This window comes from Scylla paramamosain, chromosome 44, assembly GCF_035594125.1.
Source record: "Scylla paramamosain isolate STU-SP2022 chromosome 44, ASM3559412v1, whole genome shotgun sequence".
Taxonomy (NCBI): Eukaryota; Metazoa; Arthropoda; class Malacostraca; order Decapoda; family Portunidae; genus Scylla; species Scylla paramamosain.
In genome coordinates, this window is record NC_087194.1 from 8,508,175 (window position 1) to 8,529,255 (window position 21,081).

General features: G+C 43.4%; 1 protein-coding gene across 1 annotated transcript; it reads left to right on the top strand.

Moving 5' to 3' along the window:
* Window positions 1-4,197: 4,197 nt before the first annotated feature.
* LOC135094154 (glutamate receptor ionotropic, kainate 4-like) lies at window positions 4,198-15,965 on the top strand. Its single transcript, XM_063993976.1, has 2 exons — window positions 4,198-4,778; window positions 15,486-15,965. Exons 1-2 carry the CDS (start codon window positions 4,608-4,610, stop codon window positions 15,693-15,695), a joined length of 381 nt encoding a protein of 126 aa, XP_063850046.1. The 5' UTR covers window positions 4,198-4,607; the 3' UTR covers window positions 15,696-15,965.
* The last annotated feature ends 5,116 nt before the right edge of the window (window positions 15,966-21,081 follow it).

Here is a 21,081-nt window from a genome sequence, read left to right on the forward strand (position 1 = left end):
ATCTGAACTGGAAACCTCACATCTTATCTCTAGCTTAAACAGCTTCCATGAAGTTAGGCGTTCTGAGACGTCTCTGCCAGTTTTTCTCATCCTCACAGCTGCTGACTCTGTACAAGGGCCTTATCCGTACATGTATGGAGAATGCTTCACATGTCTGTGGGGGTTCCACTCATACCGCTCTTCTAGACAGGGTGGAATCAAAAGCTTTTCGTCTCATCAACTCCTCTCTTCCAACTGACTGTCTTCAGCCTCTCTCTCATCGCTGCAATGTTGCATCTCTAGCTGTCTTCTACCGCTATTTTCATGCTAACTGGTCTTTTGATCTTGCTAACTGCATGCCTCCCCTCTTCCCGCGGCCTCGCTGCACAGGACTTTCTTCTTTTTGTCACCTCTATTCTGCCCACCTCTCTAATGCAAGAGTTAACCAGTATTCTCAGTCATTCATCCCTTTCTCTGGTAAACTCTGGAATTCCCTGCCTGCTTCTGTATTTCCACCTTCTTATGACTTGAATTCCTTCAAGAGGGAGGTTTCAAGACACTTATCCTTCAATTTTTGACTGCCGCTTGAACCCTTTTCTGGGACTGGCATTTCAGTGGGCTTTTTTTTTTTTTATTGGATTTTTGTTGCCGTTGGTCAGTGTCCCTCCTACATAAAAAAAAATAGTGGTGGTAGTAGTAGTAGTAGTAGTAGTAGTAATAGTAGTAGTAGTAGTAATAGTAGTAGTAGTAGAAGTAGTAGTAGTAGTAGTAGTAGTAGTGGTAGTAGTAGTAACAGCACTATTATTATTATTATTATTAGTAGTAGTAGTAGTAGTAGTAGTAGTAGTAGTAGTAGTAGTAGTAGTAGTAATAGTAACAGCGCTATTATTATTATTATTAGTAGTAGTAATAGTAGTAGTAGTAGTAGTAGTAGTAGTAGTAGTAGTAGTAGTAGTAGTTGCAGTGGTAGTAGTAGTTGGTAACATAACAAGAATTGTTTACATGTTAGGAGGGCATTCAAATTAGTTATGGCTGATTAAATAAGGCAGCGTCTCACGTGTTCATTAAGGTTGCGTATCACGTATTCAGTAAGGCAGTGTGTCACGTGTTCAGTAAGGTAGCGTGTCACGTGTTCAGTGATGCTGCTTGTCACGTGTTCAGTAAGGCAGTGTGTCATGTGTTCAGTAAGGCAGCGTCACGTGTTCAATAAGTTAGCGTGTCACGAGTTCAGTAAAGCTGCGTGTCACGTGTTTAGTAAGGCTGCGTGTCACGTGTTCAGCTTGGTGTATTCAGTAGAGCGACATATCATCAATGTTGTCCTGTATGACACAATAAGATTGGCAAGCGTGGCAAGCATCCATACATGACAGCACAATCACCTCAAGGACCTCTATCCCCAGTGAGGGAGACTGCATCGTCAAGGGGCAACAAGACAGCGATTTAAGGACGCGTGAACATCGGCGGACCTTCATTGTGATAGAGACTAGAGATAGTGCTGGACGCGCCGTCCCTCACCTCTCACGCCTCACTGACATGTAAGCCAACACATTAATACCTTTCTTTGTAGTTATGGCATCGCAAGCAAGGACTGAGTGCTGCATTCTCATTTCTTATGCCATGCTAGCAGTAAGCATTAACCGAGGCTGTGTTGTGTTCGGCAGGAACAGGTGGGTTTGCGTGTGGTTGGTAGTGAGAATGATGATGATGGTGGCAGGTGTGGATGGTGAGGACGGCAGCTACATTACCTTTCCCACGCCTTCTGTATCCACCCACTCCGTTCCTCATCTAATGTTTCGCTTTCTCACCGAGCTGCGGAGAGATTATTTCTCCTCGTGTACCCTCGTCCTGCTACATGACTCTCCACACAGCCCTCCTAACCCGTCTGCCGGACGCAGCTCACATCCCGGGAGGGAGATGATGGCGTTAGTTGACCTCATCTTGAAGCAGGATACCGCAGCGTCTCACCTGGTTTTTATCCTGAACGACAGCCTCCCACTGGCGTTACATCAGGTGGACCTAAGCGGCATCACTCGCTGCCCGGTCTACGTTAGCGTGACGTGGGCTGTTGGTGGACTGTTATGGGTCTTGAGGGAACCTCTGTGGGACTGGGACAAATATCTGGCCTCCAGGAAGCACGTCATCTTCAATTTTGGCCCAGCGGATCTCACAGCGGAGGCTCTACAAGTAAGGACGCATTCACAGCTTGTGGGAGGGAAGGAAAGAGTGCGCAGGCCTCGCAACTTATTCTCACCTATTTTGTCTATCTTACAAATGCAAAAATTAACCAGCATCCTCAGTTTTTAATCTCTTGCCGCGGTAAACTCAAAGCCTCATTCTCTTTTTTCTCTTGTGTGTGACTTGAATTACTTAAGCAATACCTCCAAGCCAAGTGATTTATTATTATTTTTCAAGAATTACAGTTGAGTTAGACTTTACAACTTTTCGTAATCCTTGGCCAACCTCCTTAACACGTAAACAAATAGATAAATAAATAAAAAGACTGGCCTGGCGCAAGCCAACACGACCTGCTAACAAAATCCTCCTCTACTCCTCTAATCTAATACTTATTTTCTTACTTCCATGTGACAGGTTCTGACTACCAGTATACCTATTTACCGTGATCAGTTTCGGCTTTGTAGTGCCAAACTAGCAAAAATATGTTTCATACATGTTTCATGCTTGACAAACGACGGAACAAATGTTATGACCCAAACTTGCTTGATCGATTTACCGTCGCTCGCTTGGGTTTTCTGAATGGATGTATCTTCTTTTAACACTCGTGAATCCCCTCTGCCTCTGCCCAGTAGAGTAATTTAATCGATCTTTTTGGATGTGAAATCACGAGGGTAAAAAAAAAAAAGGGTAGACAAGAAATCAAATTTAAAGATTAAATCAAATTAAATCAAATTAAGATTAATTTGTTACAGAGCTTAATTTAGTTTTAGAGTTGCTTTTGATAGTCTTCCCTTAATTAAAGGAATCCAAATCATATGGAGAAGTGAATAATGACATTGTTCCAGTGTATCAGTGGATGGGATAAAAACATGAGATCCTGGTTCACGCTCGCGTCTTTAGGGTGGACATAATAGGATTGGTGGCAATGCTGCCATCGTTCCATTAGTCACCAAGACATGGTATTAACACACTGTGATTCCCACCTTGGGGATTTATTAGTGTTTGGCCATGATATTATGACCATAGCCAGCGTGGAATCGAACCCCTGAACAGGAGAACAGAAGTACAGTGTCTTAGACGACGGGATCATAATAATCGTCAGCAGATCCTAAAGGAGCCTATAAACGCTCAGGTGGCCTCTCCGGACGCCTGCCCAGACCAGGACTGTTTAGACAAAACTGAGCGTCTATAGGTCTTTGAGGCTTGCTGTGAGGCTGTGCTGCCAGGTCGCCTGATGGCCGTCGGAGAGGCCGCCTCACGAACCTCTAGCTGACAGGTTGGCTCGGTCTGGCCAGCGTCCAGTCAGGTTTGTTTGAGCGTGTTTGAGCGTGCACTGAGAGATGTGGCCTTAAGGCCACATCTCTCAGTACAGCACTCGCCAGCTTACCGTGAATATGTCTGCGCAAACAAAACTTCCAGCTTTTAAGGATTGATAGTTAATTTTTTTTTTTTATGAACATGGAGAGAATATATATATATATATATATATATATATATATATATATATATATATATATATATATATATATATATATATATATATATATATATATATATATATATATATATATATATATATATATATATATATATATATATATATATATATATATATATATATATATATATATATATATATATATATATATATATATATATATATATGCTTATTTATTTATTTTATTTTATTTTTATTTATTTATTTATTTATTCATTTTATTTGTATATTAAGTGGCATAAAAAAGGAATTATGGCGACAAAATATTTAGCTGCAGATTTTAAAGTATAATATACTTGAAATATCATTACATTTAAATTAGGCAATATGAGACAGAATGTCAGCCTTCCATGCTCAGAAGCTGTTCACGTCTTCATCAAACATGGATAGAAATTTTCTGTAATAACTTGTAGGTCACTGCAGCAGCTGTTGTCGCAAGTAGGTCTAACTCTTCCGTATCCATAGTAGAAGCCATGATCTTCACTCCGCGGTGTCTCGCTAGGACTGAGCGATGCCTTGAGGCAGGATTGAATAGTGTGTGGGTGACACAGGCCGGCCTGTTCGGCCGGCTGTTGAAACGGCCGGAGAGGCCGCCTGAGCGTGTATGGGACCCTTATGGTTGTACTCCTAGTCCTCCCCCCATTTATCCATTTACGTCAATTTCTTTTGTTTCAGACACTTTAGATTTTCCACTTTCTAAGACCAAGAGAGTGTCTCCAGAGAGAACATGAGACGATTCCTGCCTCCATTTCGATGTGTGCGTTTGTGTATGTGACGCTTCATCATTTAGCAAACACTGCGGGTTCATGGTCAAAGATCAGCTCTTTGTCATCACCGCCTGCAGGGAGGAGAACTTAACACCTTCACGAACCTGGTGGCGGTGCAGGCTGTGGACACGACCTCTCTCTCCGTCACGACCAACACGCCCTACCACTGGCCACGGCTACGGGCGTTGATGACATGGCGGGACGAGCGTCTGGCTACGGATACCAACGTGTTCCGGGACAAACTATCTGACCTCCGCGGTCACCAGATGCGGGTGGTAACGTTTCACTTCCCGCCGAGGATCTTCATGGAGGAAGATGAGGATAGGGCGTCACCTGTCATGTACGGGGTGGATATTGAGGTGAGTGAATATTGTTTACAGAGTGGTTATCTGGGTGAGTGGATTTGGGGGCGGTTACTGAGTAGTTATGTAGATGTGTGGATATGGAGGATGCGGAGTGGTTATCTAGGTGTGTGGATATGGAGGTGTTTTCGGAGTGGTTATCTAGGTGTGTGGATATGAGGGTGTTTTCGGAGTGGTTATCTAGGTGTGTGGATATGGAGGTGTTTGCGGAGTAGTTATCTAGGTGTGTGGATATGAGGGTGTTTAAGAAGTAATTTTCTAGGTATATGGCTATCAAGCTTTTTGCGGAGTAGTTATCCATGTGCGTGGATATGGGGGTGTTTACAGAGTAGTTATCTAGGTGTGTGGTTATGGAGATGTTTGCGGAGTAGTTATCTATATGTGTGCATATGGGGTGTTTATGGAGTAATTATCTAGGTGTCTGGTTATTTTATTTATTTATCTACTTTTTATGCAAAAGGACCAGTAGCCAGGGGTCTAAAAATTATGAGCGAGAAAAAAGATGTTAGATAGAATACTAAGAAAAACAGAAGATAAGTATCTCGAAACCTTCCTCTTGAAAGAGTTCAAAATCATAGGAAGACGGAAATCCAGAAGCAGGCGCGGAGTTCCAGAGTTTATCAGAGAAAAAGGTGAACAATTGAGAATACTGGTTAAAATTTGCCTTAAGGAAGTGGACAGAATAGGGATGAAAGAAGAAAGTCTTGTGTAGCAAGGACACGGGAGGACGGGAGGCATGCAGCTAGCAGGATCAGAAGAGCAGTTAGCGTGAAAATAGCAATAGAAGGCAGCAAGAGATGTAACATTGCAGCGATTAGAAAGAGACATTCAGTTAGAGGAGATGAATTGATAAGACGAAAAGCTATTGATTCCTCCCTATCTAAAAGAGCGGTATGAGTGGAACCCCCAAGACATGTGTAGCATACTCCACAAATGGGCGGATAAGCTAAGGGTGTGAAAAAAAAAAAAAAAAAAAAACTGGCGGAGACGACTCAGAACGTCCAACTTCATAGAGGCTGTTTTAGCCAGTGATGAGATGTGAAGTTTCCAGTTTACGTTATAACTAAAGGACAGACAGAGGATGTTCAGTGTAGAAGAGGACAGTTGAAAAGAGGTGTGAAAAAAAAAAAAAAAAAAACTGGCGGAGACGACTCAGAACGTCCAACTTCATAGAGGCTGTTTTAGCCAGTGATGAGATGTGAAGTTTCCAGTTTACGTTATAACTTAAGAACAGACAGAGGATGTTCAGTGTAGAAGAGGACAGTTGAGCGTCATTGAAGAAGAGGGGATAGTTGTCTGGAAGGTTGTGTCGAGTGGATAAATGAAGGAATTTAGTTTTTTAGGCATTGAACAATATTAAGTTTGCTCTGCCCAATCAGGAATTTTAGAGAGATTAGAAGTCAGGCGTTCTGTGGCTTCCCTGCGTGAAGTGTTTACTTCCTGAAGGAATGGACGTTGATGAAAAGACTTGAAGAATTACAGGGTGGTATCATCAGTGGATAAGGGTGGATCAAAAGTGGATAAGACAAGACGTTTGATTTGCAAGATCATTAAAGAATTATAGGAAGAGAGTGGGTAACTGGACAGAACCCTGAGGAATACCACTGTTAACAGACTTAGAAGAACAGTGACCGTCTACTACAGCAGCAATAGAACAGTCAGAGAGGAAACTTGAGATACAATTACAGAGAGAAGGATAGGAGCCATAGGAGGGTACTTTGAAAATCAAAGCTTTGTGCCAGACTCTATCAAGAGCTTTTGATATGTCTAAGGCAACAGTGAAACTTTCACCAAAATCCCTAAAAGTGGATGACCAAGATTCAGTAAGGAAAGCCAAAAGATCACCAGTAGAACGGTCTCAACGGAACCCATACTGGCGATCAGATAAAAGGTTGTGAAGTGATAGATGTTTAAAAATCTTTCTGTTAAGGATACACTCAAAACTTTAGAGAGGCAGGAAATTAAAGCAATAGGATGGTAGTTTGAGGGATTAGACCGGTCACCGTATTTAGGTTGAATGTAGGCAGACTTCTAGCAGGAAGGGAAGGTAGATGTTGATAGATAGAGTTGGAAAAGTTTGACTATGCAAGGTGCAAGCACGAAGGCACAGTTTCGAAGAGCAGTGGGAGGGACCATATCAGGTCTATAATCCTTCTGAGATTCAAGGCCAGCGAAGGCATGGGAAGCACCACTGGGAAGGATCTTAATGGGTAACATGAAATAGTCGGATGGTGGAGGAGAGGGAGGAAGAAGCCCTGAATTATCCAAGGTGGAGGTTTTAGCAAAAGTTTGAGCGAAGTGTTCAGCTTTCGAAATAGATGAGATGGCAGTGTTGCCATCAGGTTGAAATAAAGGAGTGAAAGATGAAGTAAAGTTATTGGAGATGTTTTTGGCTAGATGCCTGAAGTCACGAAAGGAGTTAGATCTTGAAAGATTTTGAGTTTTTCCCTATTTGGCATGACTTGACATGATTCTGGGCAGAAATATAAAGTGCATGAGATGCTGGTGATGGAAGGCTCAAGTACCCTTTGTGGGCCATCTCTTTATCATGTATAGCGCGAGAGCAGGCTGTGGTTTGGAAGGTTTAGGGCGAGAAAAAGGTTTGGAAGGTTTAGGGCGAGAAAAAGAGTGAGGAATGTACGCCTCCATACCAGATAGTGTCACCTATTATGCCCTCACCACAAAGAGCCGGGTCTCTGACACGGAAGCAGTAGTCATTCTATAGAAAATCAGCGTAATACCTCATCATATTCCCCCAGTTCGACAAAACGACAGAGGCACCTCTGCTTTCGGGAATCGTGAAGAGGAATTGGAGAGATAGGACAAAATACAGATATGAGGCTGTGATCGGAGTAGCCCAAGAAAGAGGACAGCATAAGCAGAAGGATTATAGGTGAGGAAATGGTTAAGAATATTAGGCTTATCTCCAAGACGGTTATGAATATGAGTAAGGTGTTGCACCAATTTCTTTAGATAATTGCAGAGTTAAAAGCAAGCTCACCATGATATTCAGTGAACGGAGACGAAACCCAAAGCTGGTGGTGACTAGTGGAAGTTGTGGTGGAAGTTGTGGTGGAAGTAGTGGCAGTTGTGTCGGACACCTGTGTTTCGGTGAGGAAAAGATGAGGTTTTGTAGAGGTGAGGTGGTGCTCTAGAAATAGAGGTGTTTGCGGAGTAGTTACCTATGTGCGTGGATATGTTTTTTTTTTTTTTATGGAGTAGTTATCTAGCTGTGTGGTTATAGAGGTGTTTGTGGAGTTGCTATCTATGTGTGTAAATATGGGGGTGTTTATGGAGTAGTTATCTTGATGTAGATAAGATATTATAATGAGCGTCTACCGAAGTAACAATTGTTGTACGTAAAAGCAAGCGAAGAAGGAGTGCAAGTGCTGATCATCTAACTAAAGTGTTCCTCAGACAGAATGCTTGAGAGTGTAATAGTGTGTTATTCTACAGAAAGACGAAGGGAGAAAGAAGAAAGATATAAAAAAAAAATGGAAATACAGACATGAGAATGGAAATTGCCGGGAACGAATTCTGTGTGTGTGTGTGTGTGTGTGTGTGTGTGTGTGTGTGTGTGTGTGTGTGTGTGTGTGTGTGTGTGTGTGTGTGTGTGTGTGTGTGCGTATGTGTGTGTGTGTAAGTTATATAGCCGTAACGGAAAATGTTTGTGAGCCTCAGTTCCTGCCACTGAAGGACTCGCATGTTGTCGCCAACGTACTCATATTTCATTCATCATAACGGTTAAGGTATAAAAACAATAAACACAATAATTCACTCTATGCATCTCATCCCTATCTTTTTTAATCAATTTATAATGGATTTGATACACATTCAGGTTTGTATGCATGGGCAGGGCAAACTAAGACAGTATGGGACTGGCGGGACAGTACGAGACACTACAGAATGGACAGGACAATACGGGACAGGTAGAACAGTATAGGACAGGCTGCAACAGTAAGTCATCACGAGACATTGGAGGAAAGGCGGGACAGTAAGGGACAGGCAGGACAGTACGGGATAGTACGGAACAGACTGGAACAGTAGAGGACAGGCTGGGATAGTACTGGACAGGCTGGGATAGTATAGGGTTGACTGGGACAGGTTGGAACAGTACGGGACACGCTGGGACACTACAGGACAGACTGGGACAGTACCAGACAGGCTGGTACAATACGAAATATTCTGGGGCAGTACTGGGAAAGCAGGGCTGTATGGGACATGCAGGAAAAGCTGAGACAGTACGGGACTGAATGGGACAGGCTGGAGCAGTAATGGACAGGCCAGGACAGTACAGGAGAGGTATGGGACAGTATGGGACAGGTGGGGCAGTACGGACATGCAGGACAGGCTAGGACTGTACAGAAATGACTGGGACTGGCTAAAACAGTAAAGGATACGCTGGGACTACGAGACAGCTAAGACAATATGGGACAGTACTAGGTAGATTGTGACAGTATGGGACAAAATGAGACAGTACTGAATAGACTGGGACAGTGAAAAACATGCTGGAATAGTACGGGACATGCTGGGACAGTACAGTACATGCTGGGATAGTACTGGAAGGGCTGGGACAGTACAGTACAGGACAGGCTGTGACAGTAAGGAACAGGTTGGGACAGTACAGGATATACTGGGCCAGGCTAGGACAGTATGAGATATGTTGGGATAGGCTGGGACAGTATAGAATATACTGAGACAGGTTGGGACAGTATGGGGCAGGCTGGGACAGTATGGGATAAACTGGGACAGTATGGAATATGTTGGGATAGGCTGGGACAGTGCAGATATGCTGGGACAGTACTGGATAGGCTCGGACAGTACGAAACGGTCTGGGACAGTACTGGATAGTCTGGGACAGTACAGGACAGGCTGGGACAGTATGGGACAGGCTGGGATAGTATGGAACAGGCTGAAGCATGGCTAATCACAAAAAAGACTAGATTTTTTTTTTTTCATGTGTATTTGCTAGCAGGAGGTCTTTTGGTGTTGGCTGACACGTGACCTTGGCACCTCGACTTGCTCGTAGTTGGAGAGCACCGTTATCGTGTCTCTCACAGCCACCCGCATTAGCACTCTCAGTCTGGCCAGGTGTGGCACTCCTTGAACCTTGGCCTCATGGAACACCACCAGTGTAGCGACCTCACTGTGGTGTTCCATAGGGGCCACGAGTGTTCTTCCTTGTAAGTAGTCGCATTAGCAGGTGTCTGTGAATGCCATTGGCACGAAGCTACTCTGGCAAGACCACGTGCCACGTTCTATCGAGGGCACCTGCGATGTCGAGGGCGACAATAAGGGTGCATAGACCGTTGTGCAGGAAATCCTGTCAATCCCTGGAGAGGATCATGAGATCTAACGTTGACCGACCATATCTGAATCCGAAGTGCTGGTCGGATAGCAGGGCGTTATGTTCGACTGATAACCTCAACCACATCATCTCGAAGACTTTGCCAACCACAGATAGAAGGGAGATGAGTCTGTAGTTTGCAGAGTCAGATCTGAATTTTTTCTTGTGCACCGGCACCACGTGATTCTCCTTCTATATGGTTGGTCATGTGCCTTCCTCAATACAGGTGGCGGACACCAGTGAGAGAGGTTCTGCCAGCTCACTGGAACAGTGTCGCAGCATCTGTGGTCTGACGTTGTCAGGTCCTGTGGCCTTGCTGATGTCCCCCTGTTTGAGGAGGCACTCCGCTCGCTCCACCGTCACTTCCACCATTGCCACAGTTTGAGCACATTCATGTGCCAACGGAGGCTTGGTTGGGTCAGTGATGGATATCTTGACAGAGAAGAGGTCGCCCAATAACTCTACCTTCTCCCTGCTGCTAGTCGCTGTGGTGCCGTCCTACTTGTTGAGGGGAGGAATGGCTTCCTGGTGGTTGGTGCCTTGTCTCTCCTTGACAAGGGTTGAGCAGGTCTTGCTGCCCATCCGAGGGCCACAGAGCTCGGCACAGAGGTAATTTTCGCATCTCCGTTGGGCCCACATGTTGATGGCGTGGTCTTGCCCGCTGCAATGCTTTGCTGCGGCAGGTTGGATTCCTCTTGAGGCGAAGTCACAAAAAGTCAGTGGGCCTGAAGGTGTACTGGCGGTGGGGTACATGCTGACGCTGGAGTGTTTTTAGGCGCTTAGTGAGGACCCTCGCTTTGGAGTCTGCTTCTCCAGACAGTAGGGTGTGCCAGTCCATCTGCTGCAGGTCTCTCCTAAGGGAAGGTCTGTCCCACAGCAAGATAGTACTAATGGAGGTTTTATCCCACATGACACCCACATCCACCTGGGTCAGGACAGCATGGTGGTGTTCCCCAACTTGGCTGTTTGTCACGCCAACGGTAGGAACATTTGATTTAGGATAACGTGATGTTATCCTAAATAAAATAATTGGAAAGAAAGTTTAATCAAGTCAGTATATACTATTCATTTACACCAACAACAGGAGAGTTCACTCGTTACGGGATAATGTAGTAACGTGGGGACTGTTTAGTGGTGTTACGTCTCGGATTACTGGAAAGACGTTAGGAATACGTCACTGTGTCTTTTATCAATTAAACAGCGACATCACATCACTTAGTTTTAGAGTTTTATGCACACACTAACACAGCATTGAGTTCAACGAGACACACGACAGGCTCCTTGATAACGCTCCTCCCTGCCTGCAGTCACGTCCCGCTTACCACACAGCGAACGAAAGACACAACATTCATGTTTGCAACAGCATTCGTAATTAGGCTGGTGGCATTTCAACAGATGAAAACAAAGGAAGTCTCCTACACTAAATGAACACAGACAACTTCCGTGATGTTTAACAAAGCGTCTGTTCCTACCTATCCGTACCTACCTATTCTTACCTACCTATGGGTACAGTTGTCGGAGCTGCCCGCTGGGCCGAAGTGGAGGCACATGACTTTCACATGTCTGTAATGACCCGTCCCGCCACGTTCGTAGGTGGGGAAGGTTACGTAGTCTGTCAGACCTTGCGTCGTCAGGAGGTTCTCATAGGCAGCTCCCTCGAGATGGTGATTCAGGTAGCCCACGATTAGGATGTATCTGCAGCTGTGAGATGTCAGCACGTCGTCCAAGTGTTCCGTTAGGAAATCCAAGGACGCAGATCCTTGTCTTGGTGGGCGATACATGGCACACAGGAGGAGGGCAGTGCCATGTACCAACACTGCTTTTAGAAAACTGCCTCTGTCGTGGACGATGTATCTATTTTTAGACTCTGGGCCTTGAGACACACTGCCACATTTTCTTGTCTCCCTTGGTGGTCTCTTCCTATTCAGTGGGTGTAGCCTGAGACCCTCCCGAAGGTTGGCTTAACCAACTTACTTAGCGAAGTTTCTGTCACTAGAGGAAGGTCTACATGGTGCCTCAGAACAAAGCTGTAGGTTAAGTCGCCGATATTGGTGCGGAGGCCTCGCACGTTGGCAGAGAGGACTGTCAGCTGGTGGCAAGCCGTCTGCGCGTTTGCCACCCTATCTGAGTTTGAAACTGGAGTCAATCAGGTGGGAGAGGAGAGACGTCCACTTCTGCCCAGGTGTCTGGCTCCAGAGAGGAAGCTGAGGCACAACTTGTGTCAGTCCTGGTGGAGGAAGTACAAGGTTGGGGGAGGCTGCCTGGCCTCGGTGATCACCTGTCTGAGAAGGTTTTCCTGCCTTAAGTTTGCGACCCTTGTGCGGTCTTCCTCAGTTGTGTGGCTTCGCTGGAAGCAGTAGTCACAAGAGGCGTTATTCCCGCACCGCCAAGGAGGAGGTGGGTGCTGCATCTGGGCAGGTGGGGTGTGGCTGGGACTGCCTTGCCTTGCTGGGCAGCCAGTTGAAGGTCGTGATGAACCTCGAGGAGATGCGCTACTTCTCATTTTCTTCTCCGGTGGGTGTTCTTTTTGGTAATCTGCAGTTTCCAGCTGTTCTAGTAGGCTCAGAGTATTTGTTAGGTAGATCTATTAGTAGCTCTGTCTGCTCGCTGTAACGTTTTATTACATCACTGGTCAACAACTAAAATACTTCTGAGACCAGAAGAGTAATTTTCGTCTAATTTTAGGTCACTGATAATGAATATCATGTTTAAAATTGTTTGTTGGCTCTACTTTTCAAGACACACCTACAAGTCAGAACAGGTCTCAACACGCTTGCGGCCGTGTGCTTCTCACAACCCTCACAGTCCTACTGCCCTTCATTACTGACCCAGCAGTCATATAAGATGGTTTTTGCTGTGCAACTGTGTATTGTGTATGACACATATTGTAATCGTGATTAATAATTCAAATATTACATTACAATACATTACATTAATTCAAATATTATATTATAACTATAGCCAATAAGCTTTTTTTAAGGAGAAATTTGGAGTCAGGACATGAAATTATGTAAGAATTAACAAATCTCATATAAGAAGCACAATTTTTTTTCCAAAATTGTTGATCAATAAATTTATTAGTTTTTGCCTCTGAATATCCTGCTGGAGCTGCAGCAGGTGTCTGGCGAACTCCTCTTTGCTGGAGGGAGAGAAGAGGTACTGGACTATATCCTCCTCTGTCTCTTCCTCCTTGTTCATCTCTCACCTCACAGCTGGCATCAAGGGTACTGAGGTCCTCTGGGGTGCTGGCTTCCTCAGGATGGTGGGCCCTTAAGGTATGGCGGATGAGGTCACTTCGTAAGTGACAGGTCGGAGGAGTCCGTGAGGGGGCCTTAAGTCAGCTGTGTTGGGGTAGCAGAAATCAGCGTCAGAGAAGCACTCATGGGTCGCGGAGTTTGGGTAGCCTTACCATGTGAAGGCTGTCACAGACTTGTCCCGTGTGGAGTAGCTGTAGATGCAGCAATACCTGGTGCAAGGGTAACCCGCTTGGCCAGCCTAGGCAAGTTTGTTGTAAGTGGTGGTGCAATCTGCGGACGTGGTAGAGGTAGGTAGGAGGTGTGAGAAATCAGGTCAGTCTCGGCGCCGTGATTACCTTCCACTGAGCACAGGGGTGCGGCTTTTTTAGGTGAGGGACTTGTTACTGTGGCCCCACGTGGCTGGCGTACACTTTTTTTTTTTTTTTTAATGTCACTGCACTGCACTGTACGTTACTTTGTTACAGCACTACACACTGTCACTGAACGGCACTTAAGAACTATACGCTTTGACGATGTTGGTGGCGGGAAGCACGGGGAGCTGGAGCTGCTTCGTAGCAGGAGAATAAATTCACTCACTATTTTAACTTTTTTGTAAATTTCTGAACACTGATGAGCGATGCCCTCTCTCTCTCTCTCTCTCTCTCTCTCTCTCTCTCTCTCTCTCTCTCTCTCTCTCTCTCTCTCTCTCTCTCTCTCTCTCTCTCTCTCTCTCTCTCTCTCTACAAGTCTTTATTGCTAAACTTTCTGTAACAAATGTGTGTTAGGAAGAAAAAAAATACTGGGTCCATTCAGTCCTTATTGTGGCAGGAGCTACTGGGTCATGTCTTCCCTTCACGACCTCTGACCTCTCTCTCTCTCTCTCTCTCTCTCTCTCTCTCTCTCTCTCTCTCTCTCTCTCTCTCTCTCTCTCTCTCTCTCTCTCTCTCTCTCTCTCTCTCTCTCTCTCTCTCTTATTGCCTGACTACCACTACTCCTTTCGACTGCTCCTATTGGGAGTCGTCACAGCAGATCATCCTCCTTCAATACCTCCGGTCTTCTGCCTGACATGTCTCAGAAATTATCTTGCTTATTGTGTTATAAGTCATTCTAAAGAAGTATGCCAAACTTCTGTAACCACGTTAGTGCAATCCTCAAAAATGTGTTTTCAATTCTAGAAGTAATCCTCGTGACCACCTCGTCAAGCATTCGTTTTGTGCATCTTCAGATAGCTAGTTCATGTAACTTTGCACAGTTCTTTGATCAGATTACCATAATGACCAAACTCTCGTCGCCAGAAAAGCCATGGTTTCGCCCAGCAAACCCTCTTCTTTTGCTTTTCCATACTTACCTTCCGTGGTAGGGCGGTCGCAACGCGTTCTCCATAGTCGCAGCGGATTCGCGTTCTCGCAACTCGTTCGCAAAGCATGATAATCGCAATACATTAGCAGCAGAGTCGCTGTTCAGGAATTCGATTCTCATTGGAGTTGCCATCAAAATTCGCCAGTGTGGGGAATGGAGCTCTAAAGCCTCATCATTAATATTATCCTAAAACGTTTTGGTATCTTACCTTATCTATTTTCATCAGGCTCTATTAGAAGTTACAGCAGTTCTCAAGAGTGTTTTCATAATTCTTGTAACTGTTTAAGAAGCATTGCACAACGTGAAAAATGCAAGTAATCTTTGTGTCTCTTGAAAAATATCCTTATAAGTTGAATAAATTAGACAAGTGAATGGGTTGCGGTGGCAAGAAAACGCTGGATGAAGCAAATCTTTATTTCTCTAACGTTTCGACAGTGAATCTCCCTCAGCGAGAACAGACAAGTAGCGATGAGACAGCTGCTAATGTACCCCTCCAAGTTAATTCTTTTAAGAGTTTAAAGCCTGTAAAGTACATCAGCTTTCTGATTTTCGCTCTTCTTGCTTCATCGAGTTGTTGGTGAAAACATGAAAATCCAACTAATAATCCTTATGAGTCCAAATCCTTTCTTTCTTCATCAGTGGCGATTAGCATAAAAATCCAAGATATCATATCTGTGGCCTTTTAAATAATGCGAAGAATCCAGTTTTGAAGGGGTACCAGCTACTCTGACACTCATCTGACTCTCATTCTTCTTCTTACAGGTAGTGCGGGCGCTGACAGAGGCGCTCAACTTCACCGTGGATTTCCGGCGGCCTTCAGACGGGGAGATGTGGGGATGGGAGCAGGACAACGGCTCCTGGACGGGGCTCATGGGCGACCTGCAGCGGCGGAAGGCTGACATCGGAGTGGCGGACTTGTACATTATGGAGCATTACTTCACCATCATAGACATGTCGGTGGGTGGTGGCTGAGGACAAAAGATGAGTGGTTGTAGTAAGTGCTGAATTAGTGGCTGAGGACGAGTGTTGAGTTGGTGGCTGAGAACGAGTGGTGACAGTAGTGAGTGCTGAGTTGGTGGCTGAGAGTGAGTGGTGGCAGTAGTGAGTGCTGAGTTGGTGGCTGAGGGCGATTGCTTGGTAGCTGCAGCGAATGCTGAGTTGAAACTCGGTATTCTTATTCATTTTGATGTCTGATCTCTGCTACTTTCTGACGAACTATAGTGAAAGTTACAGGAATTTTTACGCGAGTTTTCTTGATTCAAATGATTTTAATAGGGATTCTGCATCATGAATAAAGGAAAAAAAATCATGAGGACCCGATTTATCATACCAGTGGCCTTTATGAATAGTCCTTACGAAATATTAGAACGAGAAAGAATGCAAGCCAAAATCTGTCTGGTGATAATAGGAAGTGTTTAACGGAGTACCGTGATTATCATTACAGTGTATGTATTTAGTAGTCTCGGAAAAGAGCAGGACCTAAGAGAAATTTTATGGATGCAGTGAAAGAAGACATGCTTGTAATGGGTGTGACTGAGGGAAGTGTTTTATTCAACGGAGTAACGTGAATATCGTTACAATGAATGTTTCTGTAGTATTCAGTATTTTGGAAAGAGAAGAAGACTTAAGAGAAGGTTTATGTATGCAATGAAATAATACATATACTGGGGTTCGGACGCAGCCCGCGCAATGTGATGCGACACCGTGACCTGACGGTAAGCTGACCCGACCAAGCAGGGAGGGAGCTCAGTCTTTTCTTGCCTAGGGGACGACTGGACGCGGCTACGTACTTTACTCTTTGTACAGTACAGCAATGTTTAAATAATATACGACAGGACTACATACATGGACCACATTACTGCAGTGAATATATATATATATATATATATATATATATATATATATATATATATATATATATATATATATATATATATATATATATATATATATATATATATATATATATATATATATATATATAGTAAAACCACTCAAAAATCAAGGTTTGGGTGCGGTCAAAGCCGGGATTTCCCTGCCCGGGGCTTTGACATGTTTCCCCTACTCTGCTTGGTGAAAAATAGCCTGACACCGTTAGGCTTCGCCTCGCCCTGACTTGACCTGCACCCCACCTCCTCACCCGTGTCTCTCTCTCTCTCTCTCTCTCTCTCTCTCTCTCTCTCTCTCTCTCTCTCTCATATATATATATATATATATATATATATATATATATATATATATATATATATATATATATATATATATATATATATATATATATATATATATATATATATATATATATATATATATATATATATATATATATATATATATATATATATATATATATATATATATATATATATATATATATATATATATATATATATATATATATATATATATATATATATATATATGACTATCATGTAACAAATTATATATATATATATATATATATATATATATATATATATATATATATATATATATATATATATATATATATATATATATATATAATTTGTTACATGATAGTCATAATTTTGAATTGAGTTGTACAGTACGTAATTTTTTTTTTATTGTTTTTGCACCACCCAAGAGGCCAAGGCGCGTTTATTTATCTATTTATTTATTTTTTCAAGAAGTTTCCCCTATAGTCTATTCCGCTCTTGTCAAAGCATGTATTGTCGTATTGCTTCTTCTTCAGGAAATACTCGCTTACGTTGACGGCAATTTCTTTGCCTTTACTGTGTAGGTGCGAGCGAGCTGGTGGAGGTGCCAATGTCAACATCAACACGGCAAGGTAGCGGCGGAAGCACGCGATCCATCCCAGGTCACACAGGTGACACGTGACTTGTAGAGGCGGGGTGTGTAGGGCACTTGCCACTTGCCAGGGTTTTAACGGATTTATTTTTGTTATGAAAATAACACATATTCTACTGATATTCCTTGAAATTATATTATAAACAATTATTGCACTACTTACCCATCTTAGAACTACGGAGAAAGTCTGCAATAGCAATGCTATTTTTTTCGGCAACATTGTAAAATAAGTATGCCACGTTTCTTTGTTATTGTATAAGTGTTTTGTGCATATTAAGTTTGCTTTTACTTGAAATGCTGGAATATTAACTTAAAATTGCAGTGGTAATATATACTTGCCTATCTGTGATTTCTTATATATATATATATATATATATATATATATATATATATATATATATATATATATATATATATATATATATATATATATATATATATATATATATATATATATAAATATATATATATATATATATCACAGCAATTAAGCATCGTAAACTTAAGAATGGTGACAACTCTGGTGGCAAGGGAAGACCCGCGCTGACCCTACTCAAATCTTGATTTTAGAGTGGTTTTACTGTAGTATATCAAAGGTTAGAACTAGTGAGATGGAGGATCACTTTGGCATCACTGCGTTTCGGTGCATGTCTCTTCATCCATGCACTGCCGGCTCTGCCTGTTGCCTTGCTCTTTATAGTATGCCTGAGGCTTCTTCTGGTTACGTGCTACTGCTAACTGCTACCTTGTAGCTTTCTGGAGGTTTCTCTAGTGTCATGTTGGGATGCCTTACCTCCGCCACACAACCACGTGTGCGTTGCCTCTCTTCCCTTGGCCGCATTTCATCGCCTCCTGGCTCCTGCTACAAGCTGTGGTGTTTTTACAAACCGTGTGATCTTCCTGTTCACGGTTTCCTCTTGCCACAACCGCCCGCACTCGTAGCGCACCACGTCTCCGACGGTGCCTTCTCCCATTTCCGGGCCTCTGTCAGGCATCTCCTGCTCATCTACCCTTGTCAGCTTGTGCTCACATCAGCTCAATACCATTTTTCGCCTTGCTGTTCCTGTTGGCTTTTATGTATCCTGCCAACCAGTATCGCCGCCATCTTCCCTGCTTTCTGCGGCTATGGGCTACGATTTGGTGCAATTTTAATGTTTTGCCAGTGTAGTGTGTTACGACCCAAAATTCAGTCTACTTCACAGCTGTCACTATACTCGGTTCAGCTTTCCCAAGACTAACTCTTTCTAATCTAGTGCAGGCATAAGCACAACAAATCCAATCCCTTCCGGGTCGTCCCAAACTATCAAAACTGAGATCGCCACTCTGTTTGATCCACCAACTAAGAAGGGAATATAACAAACGCCAAACAAACTCCTACTTGCTAAGAAAAAAAATTGCAAACCACTTGCTAGGGGGCACAACTAAGATAAAGGACACACACCTATGAGATTTATAATATTCTGTGAGTTATCTCCCACCAGAGCCATATCACCCACGCTCACACAAAATTATATCCTCCTGTTGCAAAGCGGTCTCCCAGATGACAAGCAAGTACCACCGGTATCCGGTAAAGCCCTGGGAAAGAGGAGATAACTGCCAACTAAGAGAGTATCTTGATATCCTTTGGCTCCAAAGCTTCCAGCAGTGAGCTTTGAACACCAGTCGTATTTAACGGCACAAAAAAAAAAAAAACTACTGAGACAAATACACCACAACCAGCAGGGCCCGAAATGGTCAAAGAACTTCACCCAGGCTCCCAACGAGACACGAAACCATTAGGAGGCAGTAAGGGAAAGACTCATGGACTACCACAATTCAGCTGGGACTGGCATCTCAGAGGGTTTTTTTTTTTTCATTGGATTTTTGTTGCCCTTGGCCAGTGTCCCTCCTATATAAAACAAAAGAAAAGAAAAAAAGAAAAGAAAAAAAAAAGAAAACTGGCACAACACTCAGCCAAGCCCATGCATGACTGGTGCTTATCCTACCTAGTACAGCGATAATACTCAGGCTATAATTACTAGTAATGGCCCTCTAAATATATCCCACGACCTTCTGTGCCAGCGCTCCTTCATTCCAGCTAGCTAACTACATCTTTCCCTAGCAACCAAACTAGCCTGACTGAACCAAGGGGACAAGCACCACGCGAGCAACTCAGACGCGGCGGTTGAGTCACATGATAAAGGGAGAATGAGGAAGGGACAGGGAAGTGGCATGCAGCCAGCACGCTCTCCCCCACGCAAACAACTCAAACTCAACATCAAACTCAACTCTGGGAAACAAAGGGAAGTGAGCGAAAACTTGAGGGGAATGAGGGTGGGTGATTAGTATAAAATTCTTACACAGAATGGAGTAGGGGTGGGCATAAACTATTGTATTTCTGCCACCCTCTGTCTTTCTCTCTCTCTTGCTCTCTCCCTCCTTCTCTCTTTCTATTTCTCTTTCCTTGCTATGGCGCCACTCATAATACACCCCCTCTTAAAAAAAAAAAAAAATGAAAGTTACAGAAACTTACAAAAATTTTAGGTATTTGACGAGTCATCTTACTACTTAGGGCTAATGAATATACAACTCACAACATACTGAAGGGGGTAGCAGACACACAAATTGCAACTTTACAAAAGAACGCTATGACACTATTACAGCAACATAAGCAAACAGGGCCATAAATCCAGAACACAAACTCGGCTCGGCCGCTTTCTTTTTCTCCCCTTCCAACGCTTCTCACGAGACTTGTCTGGCTCTCACGCAAGAATTATACTGGCCTCCGCTAGCACACTGAAGCAGTGGAGGCTAAAATTATCCAAAAACGTTATGATGATCAGTATTCAAAAAGACAAGCTTATGATACATCTGCAAGATGTATTTGAAGATCTTGAGTTCGACACTAATCTCTTTCAGTTACTATTCTGATCGTACCCCTCAAGACTGAAAGCAGTGCGAGAAGCGCGAGACTTACCTAGATACTGAAGGCGTCATAGATTCTCTGCTGTTTCAACAATACTTCACTGTAACACATTATTCTGTAATACTACATCTTTTCTTTGTGCACCCACTGGCAGAATGTTATGTACCATCCTGTATAGAAAGGGCAGCAATACTTTATTTGAAAATAAAAATATATTTATATATTATCTACCATGATAGTTACCTGATTTTATTAATACAATGAACAACACGATCCCCAAAGTGAGGTGCCTCTGGCTTCTTGCCTTAAATAATTGGGGTAGCTGAAGAAGTATTAATCTGATTTTTCAAAGAATGACTACTGCTTCCGTTATGTGCTGAGCGCATAACAGAGGCGATAGTATCAGAGTTGCGTTCAGTAGCGCGACTCGGGACGCCCGACTCACGCAATTGAATGGTTTTAGGCACCTCATCGACGTCGCCATGGAAGTGGCCACATTCTACCCAACTCTGTAGCAGTAAACATAAGGATGACGCTTATCCACTTGTTGATTTGTATTATAGAGCACTTGTTGTCCTCGGGGATGAGGTTCTTGGTAAAGATCCGTTACTAATATCATAAACT